The 17693-nt window shown below is 39.2% G+C and overlaps 1 protein-coding gene across 1 annotated transcript in view; it reads right to left on the reverse strand.

The window, feature by feature from the left end:
• LOC124712449 (ubiquitin carboxyl-terminal hydrolase 2-like) overlaps positions 1-17693 on the reverse strand; it is a 253015-nt gene that overhangs the window by 28482 nt on the left and 206840 nt on the right. Inside the window, 3 exon segments of the mRNA XM_047242744.1 lie at positions 284-362; positions 2250-2496; positions 5581-5809. Coding sequence (XP_047098700.1) covers positions 284-362; positions 2250-2496; positions 5581-5809 — 555 coding nt within the window.

A 17693-nucleotide genomic window follows, 5' to 3' on the forward strand; every position in this document is an offset into this window, starting at 1 on the left:
AAAAATTTTATTAATGTCACCCCAACAGTACTTGATTAGTTCAGTTACTTTAAGAAATCCATATATCTAGGTCACAAATGGGGTAAATAATTCTTTGCCAGCTGCAAGATGAAAAGAAAAATATTTTTTCTAGTTCTACCAGAACAGCTGTCACTTTCAATTAATTCTTGATACAAAAATCAGTTCTAATTTTTCTGTTGTAGCAATAGATGTAATTGTTACATTAGAAATAATGTTTTATTTGTTACTCAATGGAAGAATTTCTTTTTGACTGAAAGGATACGAAGCACCAAAATCTTCGGAAACTTCTGGATAGTGAAACTTTTTGTACATTTTCGACGCATCTGGCACTTTGAACATGTCTGCAACAAGTAAAAATAACTTGACAACTTATATTAATTTTGAATACATATGCACCAATTTTTAATTATGTCCTATAACATGTCAAATTAGGAAATTACTTTTTAAAACTATCAAAATATCTTTGTGTTAACCATCTAAAATAAACACACAAACAAACCAAACAATATAATTTCATAAGTTTCCACAACCAGAGACAGTTAACATAAAAGTTATCTTGGTATGATACCATGTCTTGTTCTAAGTAATTATCACTGATGAAAACAATATTTTGGTCATGGTAACCGTGGCCTCCTCCAGAGTCATGATGTGGTGCCATGCTCAGAGAACTTTTATGTAAAGCAAACAATATTGTGTATTCATGAACAAGTTCCTGCACAGCTGGAGCCAAAGAACAAGCCAGGAGTGTCCAACTTTCCTGAGTCTAATATGTGTGGGATGAAAAAAAATAAAATAAAAAAAACTGAAGGATATTGTTCACTAGAACCAACTTGAGTTCACAACATCTGATTCCATATTTGGAAGAATTAGGAAGGTATTTATTATGTATCGAACAATTAGTAAGCTACATTGTCGTAAATAAATACCAAATGATACAAGTTGATGTCTGTTGCTGCTGGTGCTGATGTCTGTCTTATCAGTAAGGAGTAAAACATACATCTGATACACAGCAACTGTGCACATAAATGTGAATATCGCTAAAGTGACATTATGAAGATTTGTAATAAGATTTTTGAGAATTAAGAAGCTGGCAATTTATTTCTGAAAAGGTTCACATTTATGTACATTCTAGTGTTAAGAGGAGACCGAGCTACAAAAAAGATGACCTCTGCATCAATAAGGGTGTGAATATTAAATTTGTTAACTGAAGATAGTATGGCCACAGACAAAATTCCTATTACAACTGGTTGTCAGGTGGTTCATTTTCAGATTGTTTTCTTAATTTAAATATGCAATCCTGAGAGAGATTACGATAACTAAAATTTCTGAAACAGTAAACACAATGAGAATAACGCATCAGACTATTAGAGGTATTAAAGAAAGTGCATGTCCTTCTTGTCTTCCTAAATCAACCAGAAAATGAAGATCAAGGTACAATGTGATGTAGGTGACTAAACACTACTGAAAGAGAAGAAAACTGATGTTGCAATGAGATGGTTATAAAATTAGGTATGGATGCAACATGGAGGCATGAGGAGTTGGCATATTCTGAAATTGCAGACACATCAACTACCAGAAAAGTATGAGACTCAACGAGTTGACCACATTTTTAAGTAATTAAGTATTGGTCTAAGTACATTTGCTGGACCCAGTCATTCACATAACATACCACTCTCACATACTATTTTCTCAAACAAATAAAATAAAGTACACTGTTGTTAAACCCCATTGTAACACATCTATCATAATCAATCTGTTTCACTATTAACATATTTTTCAAATATATAAAAGTGGTAATAAATTTAATAACAGCTGAGAAGGTCTGCAAAAATAAGATTCTGAGTCAGTCTCAGTTTACATTCAAGAAGGGTAATTCTACAAAAGAATGCCATGCGTCCATTACAGTAATTTTGATTTGGATCTCTGTGAATAAGTATTACTCTTGAATAAGAAAAATTTTGTGTTACTGCCCCTTTCTCAATATCTATAGTATTCTTCACTTTACTTAAGATGGCTTACAGTGTATCAGTCACTTCTTTTCTTTCTATCATCTGGAGTACTTAATGAGTTAAAATAAAAGAATATTTGTAACTACCTAAATTGCATTTGAAAGACATTTTACTCTATTTCAAATTAATAAAATGTTTTTGTATTATATCTGGCTACTTACAACCCACCAAAAAAGGGGCATAAAAATACAACATCACAACATATCAGAAGAAACTTACAGGTTTCTCATCACCATCGAGGACTTCCTCCCGTGTGAAACTGTCGAGACACTGCTGGAGACGCACTTGCCCCGTACGCACAGGGATAGGCAGAGAGAGATCCCAAAAGGGATCAAATGTCACAGAGCAGTGACCACACACCGTACATCGCAGTGTCGATTTGAGTTGGCCCACGAAGATGTCCACTATCTTGCTGTCGTCGGCACGAAGGTACCGTTTCCAAGCTTCGGCTGATTTCTGCTGGTCACTGCAAAATCATTAAGTTGGCGTTGTTATACTGTATACACTTCACTGCTATCAAAATGAAAAAGTATACCAAAAAGAAAGGTCAACTGAGAATTTTTTAACAGAATGACTGACCCATACAAACCTTTGGGAGACAAAATTCCATTACCACCAAAACACACACATGAAAGTGAAAACACTTATCCTACCATTTGAAACGGTTAGTTTGATTCTTAAGGAGGAAAGAGGGATCAGCTTGGGAAGTTTGAAAAGGAACGGCACGTCACTGAGAGCCCAGGATGGGAGTGATCCACTTCTTGTGAGTATGGGGAGAAACCTCAGTGAAAGGTATTGTGATGTCAGTCATGCTTCATTTGATATGTTTCTCTTGAATAAACTATATCAAAACACTAAAATAAAGTTCGAACTATCATTTTCTTAACAGACAGCACGGCACTACATGAATTCACAAATTAATAAAGGGTGGCGTAGTAGAAAGCCTCTGAATATCTTCCATTTCCATGCATCAAACTATTGCTTACAGTGACTGACTACATATATGTGTTCCAATTAAAGAAAGGTATGACTCACCCTGAAAACCAGAATTTGGAGTCTATAATTGTCACTAGACATCCAAAAGAAACTATAAGGTATAATAAACATTAGCTGGTTGTAAGACTTCTCTGCACCAAACTTGTAAACAAATATATTGATTAAATATAAAAACAAAGATGAGGTGACTTACCGAACGAAAGCGCTGGCAGGTTGATAGACACACAAACAAACACAAACATACACACAAAATTCAAGCTTTCGCAACAAACTGTTGCCTCATCAGGAAAGAGGGAAGGAGAGGGGAAGACGAAAGGAAGTGGGTTTTAAGGGAGAGGGTAAGGAGTCATTCCAATCCCGGGAGCAGAAAGACTTACCTTAGAGGGAAAAAAGGACAGGTATACACTCGCACACATGCACATATCCATCCACATATACAGACACAAGCAGACATATATGTGTATGTGTGGATGGATATGTGCATGTGTGCGAGTGTATACCTGTCCTTTTTTCCCCCCTAAGGTAAGTCTTTCCGCTCCCGGGATTGGAATGACTCCTTACCCTCTCCCTTAAAACCCACTTCCTTTCGTCTTCCCCTCTCCTTCCCTCTTTCCTGATGAGGCAACAGTTTGTTGCGAAAGCTTGAATTTTGTGTGTATGTTTGTGTTTGTTTGTGTGTCTATTGACCTGCCAGCGCTTTCGTTCGGTAAGTCACCTCATCTTTGTTTTTATATATAATTTTTCCCACGTGGAATGTTTCCTTCTATTATATTAATATATTGATTAAATTATTCTTGTGCATTAATTTCAAATAAATAAACAAATAGGACATATACGCAAAACTTCTTTCCTGTAAACGTAGCTAGTAGTCTGTCTCATCCTCAGGCATTAGTATTTTACAACATTCCTTCAAGTAGTTAACACAAACAGTCTACCTTACAGACTGCAAGATTGTAACATATCATCTCCATCACGTGTATTCCCTGGAGATAATTGGCTGATTTTTCCCTAATCCCTTTAACAGGTAGTGGTCTGTGCTTATGATGTCAGCTCAAGATCACATGATTTCCCCGTGGTGGTGGGTGTTTGCCAACACCCTTTGCAGAGAAACTTCTAAAGGTCCTCCGGGAAGCAACACCTCAAAAAGTGTTATTAGTGGGAGCACAAAATAGCCAACAGCTACATTCCAACTGGCTGGAAGACCCCTATGTTAAATAATTTTACAGAGCATTCAGGAGCCGGCAAAACAGAGGAGTCAGCCGGCAGTTCTTGTAGGTGTAGGTGGTATCATGTGCCCTCTGGGCTAGGGACAGTGTTCTAAAGTGTGTTTCTGCAGGCAGTAGCTGGTGACACCACATGACCGACACAGCTGTTTTTCTAGCAAAGAAAGAATTGAGACATTCAAAAATGGGTTCCTGTGAACCACCACAGAACTTTACTCAGGCACTTTCCTCTTTCCTAGTCTAGCATTGCCTTTCAGTTGGTGTGTGTGTGTGTGTGTGTGTGTGTGTGTGAGCGCGCGCGGGCGCACTCTGTACTCAGACCCCTTATATCAGATCGCAAAGCCACTAATTAACTGGACAGTGGTGTTTCAGTAAAGGAGATGGACTTGGTGAGGTGTAATAGAAGCTGATAACTAATAGTTATTTCCATTCAAATATGAGAGTGGTGTTTTTGAGTGACTCTTCCCCTATTGAATTTTAACTGTATTTCTATTTTGTAATTGTGAGTGGGAGCTGCTAGCAGCCAGGTGGAGGTGGTGTGATGAACTGTTAGTGATGCACATATCCGAGTGTGTTAGTTGGATTTCAGAATCTTCTCTGAAAGTAGTTACATTGCTACAGAGTTTTTAATTATTGACTTCAGAGTTGTGAACAGTTTACTCCTGTCCCATGAGTCAAAATGAGTTGATGGCTCTTATTTAAAGTGACTGGTAGTGCAGTAGAGATGAGCATCAATTTAACTCCATTAATAAACATTTCCGACTAAATCTGCTGAGCAGTATGTCGTGTATTTTGTATCACATACTGCACTTAGCTGAGAGTATGCAGTTTCTGGCTGTGGTTACAAGTGCATTTTTTTGTGACTCAACAGGAACTCAGTGGCATACACCAAAAGGGAAGTTTCAAGATGACACTGAAAAAATGAATTTCTGCACAATACACTCAGTCATAAGAGAAGTTTAATTCTCATAACGAAAAGAACAGGAAATAAGAAAAAGGATGAATTATTTCATCAAATTATGAGATTCCTTCTGATGCAGAACTAAACTGAGATCTGAAATGCTGACCTACCAGTGGGAAAAAATACTTCAAACTAAAGTGCCATTAACAGTACTGATTACATCAAGAGGTTTTCAAAAACGTGATCAGTACTGGCAAGCTACAAGCACAGAATGCACTTTTTTTTTCTCTTTTTTGTCTCTACTGTTCTCTTGTTTTTAATAATGACAAAAATTAAAAGCTTACTTAAATATTGCACCTTATGTTGAATACTGAAACATACAAACACTTCAATACAATTTATTGCACAACATAAACCTACTTAACTTTACCTTAATGTCTCATCAATTTCTGTAAGAATCGGTTTAGGTTTGACAGTAACACGATTCACATCTTCGTGTAGCCCCTCCAATAAATATCGCAGAAATTCCTGAGCGTCTTGTTGACTGTAGCCCATAAAACGTGGTGCAAATCGTTGGATTTGTGATTTCAGTGCTGTAGTATTTACGACTGTGCCATTACTGTCACTGTGCCATAGTTCTTGAATTACTGTAGTGAATGCTGAAAACAAAGAATTAAAAGTATTTTAAGCAACTGTTTGTTAAAATTGTTAAAGGAATTATCACATCTGGCCATAAAGGAATAAGGCTATGCTACATGAGGGCAGTAGTTGGAAGATACATTGCTGGTATTTAAGAAAACAACACTATGAGGTCAGAATACAGCAAATGTCAAATTGCCATGAAGGATATATGCCTGTACAAATAAATGATTAGCATTTCCATGCAACCAAACAAAGTGAGAAGAAGTAATGCATTAACATTCTGTGTATAAGAAAAGATTACACATAACATTTCCCATTCAGAGATCACATTTCAATGTTGGTTGCTTGTGAGTAGGTTCTATTACATCTCATGGAACACAATGGTGGAGATTATCTGTTTACTGCCACAATGGTAAACTTAAAACCACCCAAAAATGTCCTCGGTGACCAAACATAGTCACAGTGATCAAAAATAAAATTGAAGGTGGTGCTATCATTTGATTCCGAGAAGGAGAAACACCTAGCAGCATATCAGGTTTGTGGCCTACTGAGACTGCAATTTATAGTCCTGCAATACTGTTGCTCGCATCTGCCTCTATACTCTGCAAACCACTGTGAGGTGCACAACTATATCAGTTATTAGGATTTCTTCCCATTCCATTTACATATGGAACATGCGAAGAATTGATTGTCTGAATGCATCTCTGCGTGTAGTAATTATTCCAATCTTATCGTCACAGTCCCTATGTAAGTAACATGTAAAGGATTGCAGTATATTCCAAGAGTCATCACTTGAAGTCAATTTTTGAAACATTGTTAATAGACTTTCTCAGGATAGTTTGTGTCTAACTTCAAGAGTCTTCCAGTTCAGTTTCCTCAGTACCTCTGAACTCTTTTCTATGGATTAAAGTAACCTGTGATGATTCATGCTGCCTTTCTCTGTATACATTCAACATCCTCTGTTATAAGAACCAGAACAATAAATTTTCGAGAAAACTATTCTAGGCATGGTGGTAAAACCTCAGACAGAATGGATCTCATTTCAGGGTACAATTTCTGCAAGTCATGGCCTTGTCGAAGTCACTGATTAATACATTCTTGACCATGATAATACTGAGTGACCAGTGGCGTGCTCCAAAGTTGTTTTTTGGAGGGATCAACAGTACCAGGCTTGGATGTGATGGTCTGGGAAATCTACTTTTGTACTAGGCTGTTGGGGTAATTACACCCAAAAAAAGCTGAGTTGAGAATGGTGGTGTATTGTTCTAAAGAGTCTGCTTCCCAACAAACATGTTTGCCTCGAATGCCAAGGCTGTATGAGAGGGAACATTTGACATGGAAAGCAAGTAAGTACTGTTGTTTGTTGGTAGGTTTAATGTGGACAGAAGTGTGTAGCTGGCCTTTAGTGAGGACGAGATCAACATCAACAAAAGTGGCACTGGTTTCCGAATAGGACCATCTGAAATTTAATTGGGAGAAGGTATTCAGAGATTCCAGGAATTTTAACAGGTCAGCCCCACCTTGAGTCCATGTGGTAAAGATGTCATCAATGTATCTAAACAAAACCAGGGGCTCAAGGCTTATGGGTGGAAAACATACTCCAAGCAACCCATGAAAAGGTTGGCATAGTAAGAAGCCATCCTAGTTCCCGTGGCCGTATCCCTGATCTGTTTTTATGTCTGCCCCTCAACATTGAAGTAGTTGTTGGTAAGTATACAGTTGATTAAGGTGAGTAGGAAGGTTGTCATACATCTGGAATCAGGTGGGCAGTGACTGAAGAAATGTTCATCAGCAGACAGACCATGCACAGGGGGATGTTGGTATAGAGGAAGATGGCATCAATAGTGATAGGCAAGGTGTGTGGAGGGAGTGGGATGGGCATGGACTTCAGACAAACAAGGAAATGGTTGGTATATCTGATACTGGATGGAAGTCTTTGTACTATGGGATGCAGGTGCTGATCAACTAAGGCACATATATGTTCTGTGGGTGCTTTGATGACTAGCAAATATACGACAGCCTGGATGACTGGGTTTGTGGATCTTAGGAAAATTGTAAAAGGTGGGGATGCATGGTTTGGGTGGGGTGAGAAGTTCTATGGACTGAGGTGTTAGTCCTTGTGAGGAGCCTGAGGTTTTAAGGAGGGACTGCCAGTCGGTTTGAATAATTAGGATGGGATCGCAATGGCATACATTGTATGTAGAGGTGTCAGACAGCTGGTGTAGACCTTCATTAACATACTCCTTTCAGTCAAGTACTATAGTGGTAGATCCTTTCTGTGCTGGGAGGATAATAATGAAGTCATCAGCTTTTAGGGAACGTAAAGCCTGGAGTTCTACAGAGGACAGATTAGGGTCATGTTTTAGGGACAAGAGGAAGTGTTGTGAAGCAATGCTGGATGTGAGGAATTCTTGGAAGGCTTATAATGGATGATTTTGCGGTGGTGGTGGTGGAGGTGAATCAAATTGGGATTGTGGGTGGAACTGTTCAAGGCAGGGTTCAATGTCGGGTTTACTGTTGGAAAGGTTTTGGGATTGGGCTGCAAAGTGATATTTCTTATCACACCCTATGCTCTTTCTGCACCCAACTCCCTACTCTATGGCTCCTATTCCCTATGTACCTTCCTACCACCACTTATACCAGCTGTCTGCTTGTGTCTGTATATGTGCGGATGGATATATATATGTGTATGTGTGTGTGTGTGTGTGTGTGTGTGTGTGTGTGTGTGTGTGTGTGTGTGTGTGTGTGTGTGTGCGTGTGTGCGAGTGTATACCTGTCCCTTTTCCCCCTAAGGTAGTCTTTCTGCTCCCGGGATTGGAATGACTCCTTATCCTCTCCCTTAAAACCCACACCCTTTCATCTTTCCCTCTCCTTCCCTCTTTCCTGATGAAGCAACCATGGGTTGCGAAAGCTTGAATTTTGTGTGTGTGTGTGTGTGTGTGTGTGTGTGTGTGTGTGTGTGTGTGTGTTTGTTAGTGTCACTATCAACATACCAACGCTTTTGTTTGGTAAGTTACACCATCTTTGTTTTTAGATATGTTTTTCCCACGTGGAATGTTTCCCTCTATTATATTCATATATGTATTGTGAAGTGCACAATTTTACATTTATGAACATTTAAAGGAAGTTGCACCACTTTGAAATCTTATCGAGATCTGACCGAATATTTATGCAGCTTATTTCAGATGCTACTTCATTATAGATAACTGCATAATCTGCAAAAAGTCTCAGGTTACTATTAATATTGTCTGCACAGTCATTAATGTACAACATAAACAGGAAGGGTCCCAACACATTTCCCTGGGGAACACCTGAAGTTACTTCTACATCTTACAATGACTCTCAATCCAAGACAACATACTGCATGCTCCCTACCAAAAAGTCCTCAATCCAGTCACAAATTTCACTTGATACCACATATGACTGTACTTGTGACAATAAATGTAGGTGTAGTACTGAATCAAATGCTTCTCAGAAATCGAGAAGTATTGTTTCTGACTGCTTCGATCCAAAGTTTTCAGTATCCAAGCTGGCTGGCATTGAGGAGGTCATTCTGTTCCGGATGCCTCATTATGTTTGAGCTCAGAACATCTTCAAAGATTCTCCAGCAAATCGATGTCAAAGATATTGGACAGTAGTCTTGTGGATCACTTCTACTACCCTTCTTGCATATGTTGTGACCTGTGCTTTTTTCAGTACAGAATCTCATAGGAATTCTATCAGGCCATGGAACTTTGTTCAGTTTTAACAATCTCAGCTGTTTCTCAACTCCACCGATACCAATACTTTTTTGATTCACCTTTTCAGTGGTATGAGGATTCAAAGAGGAGCAGTCCACAGACATTTTCCTTCGTAAAGGAACATTTGAAAATTTCAGCTTTTGATTTGCTACCCTCAGTTTCCGTTTCCATTTCATTCACTAGGGACTGGACCCAAACTTTGGTGCCACTACAGCCTTTACATTCAACCAGAATTTCTTTGGGTTCTGCGAAATATGATTTGAGAATACTCTGCTACGATAGTCATTGATGACATCACGTACTGCTGTCCCGACAGGAAAAAGTGTTTCATTCAGAATGTCTCTGTCTCTATCTATGTCCCCATCAGCGGGGATTCTGTGACTATCGTGAAAATACAAAATCAGTTGGTTCAGGAGTGCCACACTTGACACGGTGCAGGATATCAGTGGCAACACACGACTAGTGCCCGAGAGGGCAGACATAATGTTCACTCGGCTGTACAGGATCATAGAGCCACATCACGTACCTGTCATCAGGAAATGGGTTTCTTTGCAGAAAGACAAGTATCCACAGGAGTAAGATGATGCCTGGAGCACCACACCACAGGCTGTCAGCTATGTGACCACTGGCAAAGTTTCCCTCGACACTACTCTACAGAGACAGTGGTGCACCTGACAACAACACGGGACACAAGACAAAGGAGAGGTGTCTCGTCATATTCTGAGATGAGTCCCACACCTTAGTACAGTGTCACAAAACAGTTTTGTATGTCGAGATTCCGAGGAGAATGAAAATTGTCAGATCGCATTTGTCGTCACTTTACCGGCCCTACGCCTGGTTTTACGGTATTTGCTGCCACTGTGTATGTACCGCTCATTTGCGTAGTTAGTAATTTGGACTGCAGGTGCTACACTTCAGATGTGTTAACACAAGTGTCTCCTCGGGACTCTTTTTCAGTAAGATAATTCGAGATCACGTGCTGTCCGAGCCGATCTACCTTGACACAGAGGGTGTCTGAATGTTGCCCGGTGTTTTCCCCAGGTGTCCTACCTACTGAAAATATCCGGTCACGCATTGCTGAAAGACTGACACACCATCACTACAATGATGAGCTCCGCACAGAGCCAAAGCAACACGGAAGGAAGCAACCGTATCTGTCATCGACAGGGACAGGAAAATTTTGTGACGATGATAACACAAAAAATAATGCAAAATTAGTGGTTTTTAGTGAAACAAAGTGCAGTCAGTAACTTTTTACCAGATATCTCAAAATCTGTGCTTTGTTGTACAAAACTTTTATAAATTTGACAGTTTACTAATATTCATAACAGATAGTAATTGAATGATAAAATTAAATTTTGGTTTCTAATCTCCTCATGGCAGAGGTTTGTGTATAATGTTAAAATGACAATTCATTTCACACTTAGCAAATTTTGATGCGATGATGAAAATAGCAACAAACTTAGGGGGAAAATCACAGGATTTGGCACAAATAGAACTAAATTTGGCATAATCAAAACTTAATTTGACAAAAATAAAAACAGAATTTGGCAAAAAAGGACATCAAATATGGCGAAAAAATTAACACCGAATGTGGCAAAAAAACATCGATTTTGGCAAAAAATAACAAGGAATTTGGTAAAAATAGCCCCAAATTCTACAAAACTATCTCCAAATATGACAAAAACACAAAATTTGGCAAAAAAAAACAACCAAATTTGACAGTGTGAAATTAAATCTGTAAGAATAACACGTATTTTCACAACAAATTCCCCCCATGAACCATGGACCTTCCTGTTGGTGGAGAGGCTTGCGTGCCTCAGCGATACAGATAGACGTAAAGTAGGTCCAACCACAACGGAAGGGTATCTGTTGAGAGGCCAGACAAACATGTGGTTCCTGAAGAGGGGCAACAGTCTGGATGATTGACTGATCTGGCCTTGTAACACTAACCAAAACGGCCTTGCTGTGCTGGTACTGCAAACAGCTGAAAGGAAGAGAAACTACAGCCGTAATTTTTCCCGAGCACATGCAGATTTACTGTATGGTTAAAAGATGATGGCGTCCTCTTGGGTAAAATATTACGGAGGTAAAATAGTCCCCCAATCGGATCTCTGGGTGCGGGCTACTCAAGAGGATGTCGTTTCCAGGAGAAAGAGAACTGGTGTTCTACGGATCGGACCGTGGAATGACAGATCCCTTAATCGGGCAGGTAGGTTAGAAAATTTAAAAAGAGAAACGCATAGGTTGGAGTTAGATATAGTGGCAATTAGTGAAGTTTGGTGGCAGGAGGAACAAGAATTCTGGTTATAACTATAAAATCAAATAGGGGTAGTGTAGGAGTAGGTTTAATAATGAATAAAAAAATAGAAGTACGGGTAAGATACTACAAACAGCATAGTGAACGCATTATTGTGGCCAAGATAGACACGAAGCCCACATCTACTACAGTAGTACAAGTTTATGTTCCAACTAGCTCTGCAGATGACGAAGAAATTGATGAAATGTATGATGAGACAAAAGAAATTATTCAGGTAGTGGAGGGAGACAAAAATTTAATAGTCATGGATGACTGGAATTCAAGTGTAGGAAAAGGGAGAGAAGGAAACATAGTAGGTGAATATAGATTGGGACTAAGAAATGAAAGAGGAAGCCGCCTGGTAGAATTTTGCGCAGAGCATAACTTAATCATGGCTAAAACTTGGTTTAAGAATCATGAAAGAAGGTTGTATACATGGAAGAAGCCTGGAGATACTAGAAGGTATCAGATAGATTATATAATGATAAGACAGATATTTAGGAACCAGGTTTTAAATTGTAAGACATTTCCAGGGGCAGATGTGGACTATTTAGGAACCAGGTTTTAAATTGTAAGACATTTCCAACGGCAGATGTGGACTCTGACCACAATCTATTAGTTATGAACTGTAGATTAAAACTGAATTAACTGCAAAAAGGTGGAAATTTAACGAGATGGGACCTGGATAAACTGACTAAACTAGAGGTTGTACAAAGTTTCAGGGAGAGCATAAGGGAACAATTGACAAGAATGGGGGAAAGAAATACAGTAGAAGAAGAATGGGTAGCTTTGAGGGATGAAGTAGTGAAGGCAGCGGAGGATCAAGTAGGTAAAAAGACGAGGGCTAGTAGAAATTCTTGGGTAATAGAAGAAATATTGAATTTAATTGATGAAAGGAGAAAATACAAAAATGCAGTAAATGAAGCAGGCAAAAAGGAATACAAACGTCTCAAAAATGAGATCGACAGGAAGTGCAAAAGGGCTAAGCAGGGATGGCTAGAGGACACATGTAAGGATGTAGAGGCTTATCTCACCAGGGGTAAGATAGATACTGCCTACAGGAAAATTAAAGAGACCTTTGGAGAAAAGAGAACAACTGGTATGAATATCAAGAGCTCAGATGGAAACCCAGTTCTAAGCAAAGAAGGGAAAGCAGAAAGGTGGAAGGAGTATATAGAAGGTCTATACAAGGGCGATGTACTTGAGGACAATATTATGGAAATGGAAGAGGAGATAGATGAAGATGAAATGAGAGACATAATACTGTGTGAAGAGTTTGATGGAGCACTGAAAGACCTAAGTCGAAACAAGGCCCCGGGAGTAGACAACATTCCATTAGAATGACTGACAGCATTGGGAGAGCCAGTCCTGACAAAACTCTACCATCTGGTGAGCAAGATGTATGAGACAGGCGAAATACCCTCAGACTTCAAGAAGAATATAATAATCCCAATCCCAAAGAAATCAGGTGTTGATAGATGTGAAAATTACCAAACTATCATATATAAAAACAAAGATGAGGTGACTTACCGAACGAAAGCGCTGGCAGGTTGATAGACACACAAACAAACACAAACATACACACAAAATTCAAGCTTTCGCAACAAACTGTTGCCTCATCAGGAAAGAGGGAAGGAGAGGGGAAGACGAAAGGAAGTGGGTTTTAAGGGAGAGGGTAAGGAGTCATTCCAATCCCGGGAGCGGAAAGACTTACCTTAGGGGGGAAAAAGGACAGGTATACACTCGCACACATGCACATATCCATCCACACATACAGACACAAGCTTAAAACCCACTTCCTTTCGTCTTCTCCTCTCCTTCCCTCTTTCCTGATGAGGCAACAGTTTGTTGCGAAAGCTTGAATTTTGTGTGTATGTTTGTGTTTGTTTGTGTGTCTATCGACCTGCCAGCGCTTTCGTTCGGTAAGTCACCTCATCTTTGTTTTTATATATAATTTTTCCCACGTGGAATGTTTGCTTCTATTATATTGTTACCAAACTATCAGTATAATAAGGCACAGAAGCAAAATACTAATGCGAATTCTTTACAGACGAATGGAAAAACTGGTAGAAGCCGACCTGGGGGAAGATCAGTTTGGATTCCACAGAAATATTGGAACACATGAGGCAATACTGACCCTACAACTTATCTTACAAGATAGATTAAGGAAAGACAAACCTACGTTTCTAGCATTTGTAGACTTAGAGAAAGCTTTTGACAATGATGACTTGAATACTCTGTTTCCAATTCTGAAGGTGGCAGGGGTAAAATACAGGGAACGATAGAATATTTACAATTTGTACAGAAACCAGATGGCAGTTATAAGAGTCGAGGGACATGAAAGGGAAGCAGTGGTTGGGAAGGGAGTGAGACAGGGTTGTAGCCTCTCCCTAATGTTATTCAATCTGTATATTGAGCAAGCAGTAAAGGAAACAAAAGAAAAATTTGAAGTAGGTATTAAAATCCGTGGAGAAGAAATAAAAACTTTGAGGTTCGCCGGTGACATTGTAACTCTGTCAGAAACAGCACAGGATTTGGAAGATCAGTTGAACGAAATGGACAGTGTATTGAATGGAGGGTATAAGATGAATACCAACAAAAGCAAAACGAGGATAATGGGATGTAGTCGAATTAAGTCGGGTGATGCTGAGGGAATTAGATTAGGAAATGAGACACTTGAAGTAGTAAAGGAGTTTTGCTATTTAGGGAGCAAAATAACTGATGATGGTCGAAGTAGAGAGGATATAAAATGTAGACTGGCAATGGCAAGGAAAGCGTTTCTCAAGAAGAGAAATTTGTTAACATCGAGTATAGATTTAAGTGTCAGAAGTCGTTTCTGAAAGTATTTGTAAGGAGTGTAGCCATGTATGGAAGTGAAACCTGTACGATAAATAGTTTGGGCAAGAAGAGAATAGAAGCTTTCGAAATGTGGTGCTACAGAAGAATGCTGAAGATTAGATGAGTAGATCACATAACTAATGAGGAGGTATTGAATAGTATTGGAGAGAAGAGAAACTTGTGGCACAACTTAACTAGTGAAGGGATCAGTTGGTAGGACATGTTGTGAGGCCTCAACGGATCACCAATTTAGTATTGGAGGGCAGTGTGTGTTGTGTCTAGACAAGACAGCCTAGACACAATGAGAGGAAGCCGAAAGGCACGCGCTAAGCTAAAGCAGGATGGCGTGAGGTCTGAAACAGGATACGTAATGAATGCTATAAAGAAAAGTACGTAGCTGCTGGAATACTTAACTTTAATCCATCCTTGTGGTACATCTGGAGAGTGTGGTGATACAAGTGAGACTCTTTAGATACATGCTATGTTACTAATGGCGCCTTGCTAGGTCATAGCCATTGACTTAGCTGAAGGCTATTCTAGCTATCTGCTCTGGAAATGAGCGAGGCTTCGTCAGTGTGCATCGCTAGCTACGTCGTCCATACAACTGGGGCGAGTGCTAGTAAGTCTCTCTAGACCTGCCGTGTGGTGGCGCTCGGTCTGCGATCACTGACAGTGGCGACACGCGGGTCCGACATGTACTAATGGACCGCGGCCGATTTAAAGCTACCACCTAGCAAGTGTGGTGTCTGGCGGTGACACCACAGTGTGGAGGGTAAAAATCGTAGAGGGAGACCAAGAGATGAATACACTAAACGGATTCAGAATGATGTAGGTTGCAGTGAGTAGTGGGAGATGATGAAGCTTGCACAGGATAGAGTAGCATGGACAGCTGCATCAAACCAGTCTCAGGACTGAATACCACAACAACAAGAACAACAATAAATTTTGCAAAAATAATGACAAATCTGGAAAGAAACATCATATTTCATTAAAAATGACATCAAATTTGGCAAAAAAGACATGAGTTTGGCCGTAAAATAAAACGACTTTTTTGTGTCCTAGTCATTGATGTCTGGCTGGAGATGACAGCTCTGCATACTGAATTTCACACCATGTGCGCCTCTAATTCATCCACAAATTTAATTATTTATTGTTTCTGCTGTACTGTGTACATGCAATAAGTAAAACTTTGTTGTTTGCCATTCTTCCTGGTGTTGCATCTTTATTGGTCATCAGTCTGGAATAAATATTGATAAATACATGAGAAATAAATTTCTGATCATTTTCATAATAATTTCGCTCTCTTTCCCTAGTGTGCACTAACAGACATTAATATCGAATGAAATGATTTCTGCAAGTTTTCCCTAGACTTGTAGGAGAAATAGTGCCCGTTGAAGACAAATTTTTACAAATAACAAAATTACTTCATTCACTTACTATAAAAAAGACACATTAAGTTATATACAGGGTGAAATGTCCGAGGTGCCGGAATTAGTGGTCATGTGTGGATGAGGGGTTTTTGCTTGTGTGTACGGATTGTGTATGTCTCTCTTTTGCTGATAAAGCCTGCAGCCAAAAGCTGTATGTAAGTGTCTTTTAATTGTGCTTATCTGCAACTTAACCTGTCTTCTTTACAGTAAGTAGCAACTACATTGTTGGTATTTTTGCTCGAGCTTCCACTGTTTGAAAATTACCTTACCTGTTTGATTATGTTAAGTCATGGAGCATAGTTTGCAAATATCATTTAAAAATATAAGGTTTATCCTGTTGGTGGCATGTAACTGAATGTTAGTTACTATATAATTTTTCGATTGTAATTTCAGTAAAAATTGCAGAAAAATTCCATCATTCACCTATTTCTTACATTATCACTTTTTCTTTTAGTGTCTTAGAAAGCATACAACACTAATGAGGCTTTAAAATGTAATCATTTATACCTCTTGCCAACAAATGGAGAGTGCAGTAATGTACACCGAGGTGAAACAAGTCACGGGATAGTGATATGCAGATTTACAGATGGTGGCGGTATCGAGTACACAAGGTATAAAAGGGCAGTGCATTGGCAGAGCTACTGTAGCTGTCTATTGTACTGGAATGGTTCATGTGAAATGGTGTCTGACACGATCATAGCTGCACGATGGGAATTAACCGACTTTGAATGCAGAATGGTAGTTGGAGCTGGACACACGGGACGTTCCTTTTCAGAAATCATTAGGGAATATGAAACTTCAGCTATTTCCTCTCACCGATGACAATGCAGAGACCAAATGCCTTTATTAATGACTGAGAGCAGTGACATTTGTGTAGAGTTCCGTGGCACAGACTCCATGAAACCACAGGCCCAGTTTGTCGAGAAGGAACTGTGCAAGCTGATGGTGTCTCCATTATCATGTGGGCTGTGTTTACATGGAATGGACGGGGTCCTCTGGTCCAACTGAACCAATCATTGACTGGAAACAGTGATGTTCGGCTACTTGGTGACTATTTGCAGTCATACATGTACTTCATGTTCCCAAACAACAATGTCGTGTCATTGAGCCACAATTGTTTATAACTGGTTTGAAGAACATTCCAGACAATTCTTGAGAATGATTTGGCCACCTAGATCACTCAACATGAATCCCATCAAACATTTGTTGGACATAATCGAGTGGTCAGATCATGCACATCATCCTGAACAGGTGACATTTTTACTATAGAGGCAACAGGGCTCAATATCTTGGCAGGGGAATTCCAGCAAATTGTTTTGAGTTCATGCCATGTTGAGTTGCTGCACTACGCAATGCAAAATGAGGTCTGACATGATATTAGGTAGTATCCCATGACTTTTGTCACTTCGGTGTACATTGACACAGTATAAAGAATTTATTTCATAAACTGCTTCATTTTTGTACTTAGTGGGATTCAGTTATAGATTTTTGACATAGATGTGTACACTCACTGTGTTATGAAGATTTTAATATTGTTACAACTGCTCCATTTAGTTGTGTGTACAACTATGACTTCAAGAAGTTTCCTTAATTC

The sequence above is a fragment of the Schistocerca piceifrons genome, chromosome 8, assembly GCF_021461385.2.
Source record: "Schistocerca piceifrons isolate TAMUIC-IGC-003096 chromosome 8, iqSchPice1.1, whole genome shotgun sequence".
NCBI lineage: Eukaryota > Metazoa > Arthropoda > Insecta > Orthoptera > Acrididae > Schistocerca > Schistocerca piceifrons.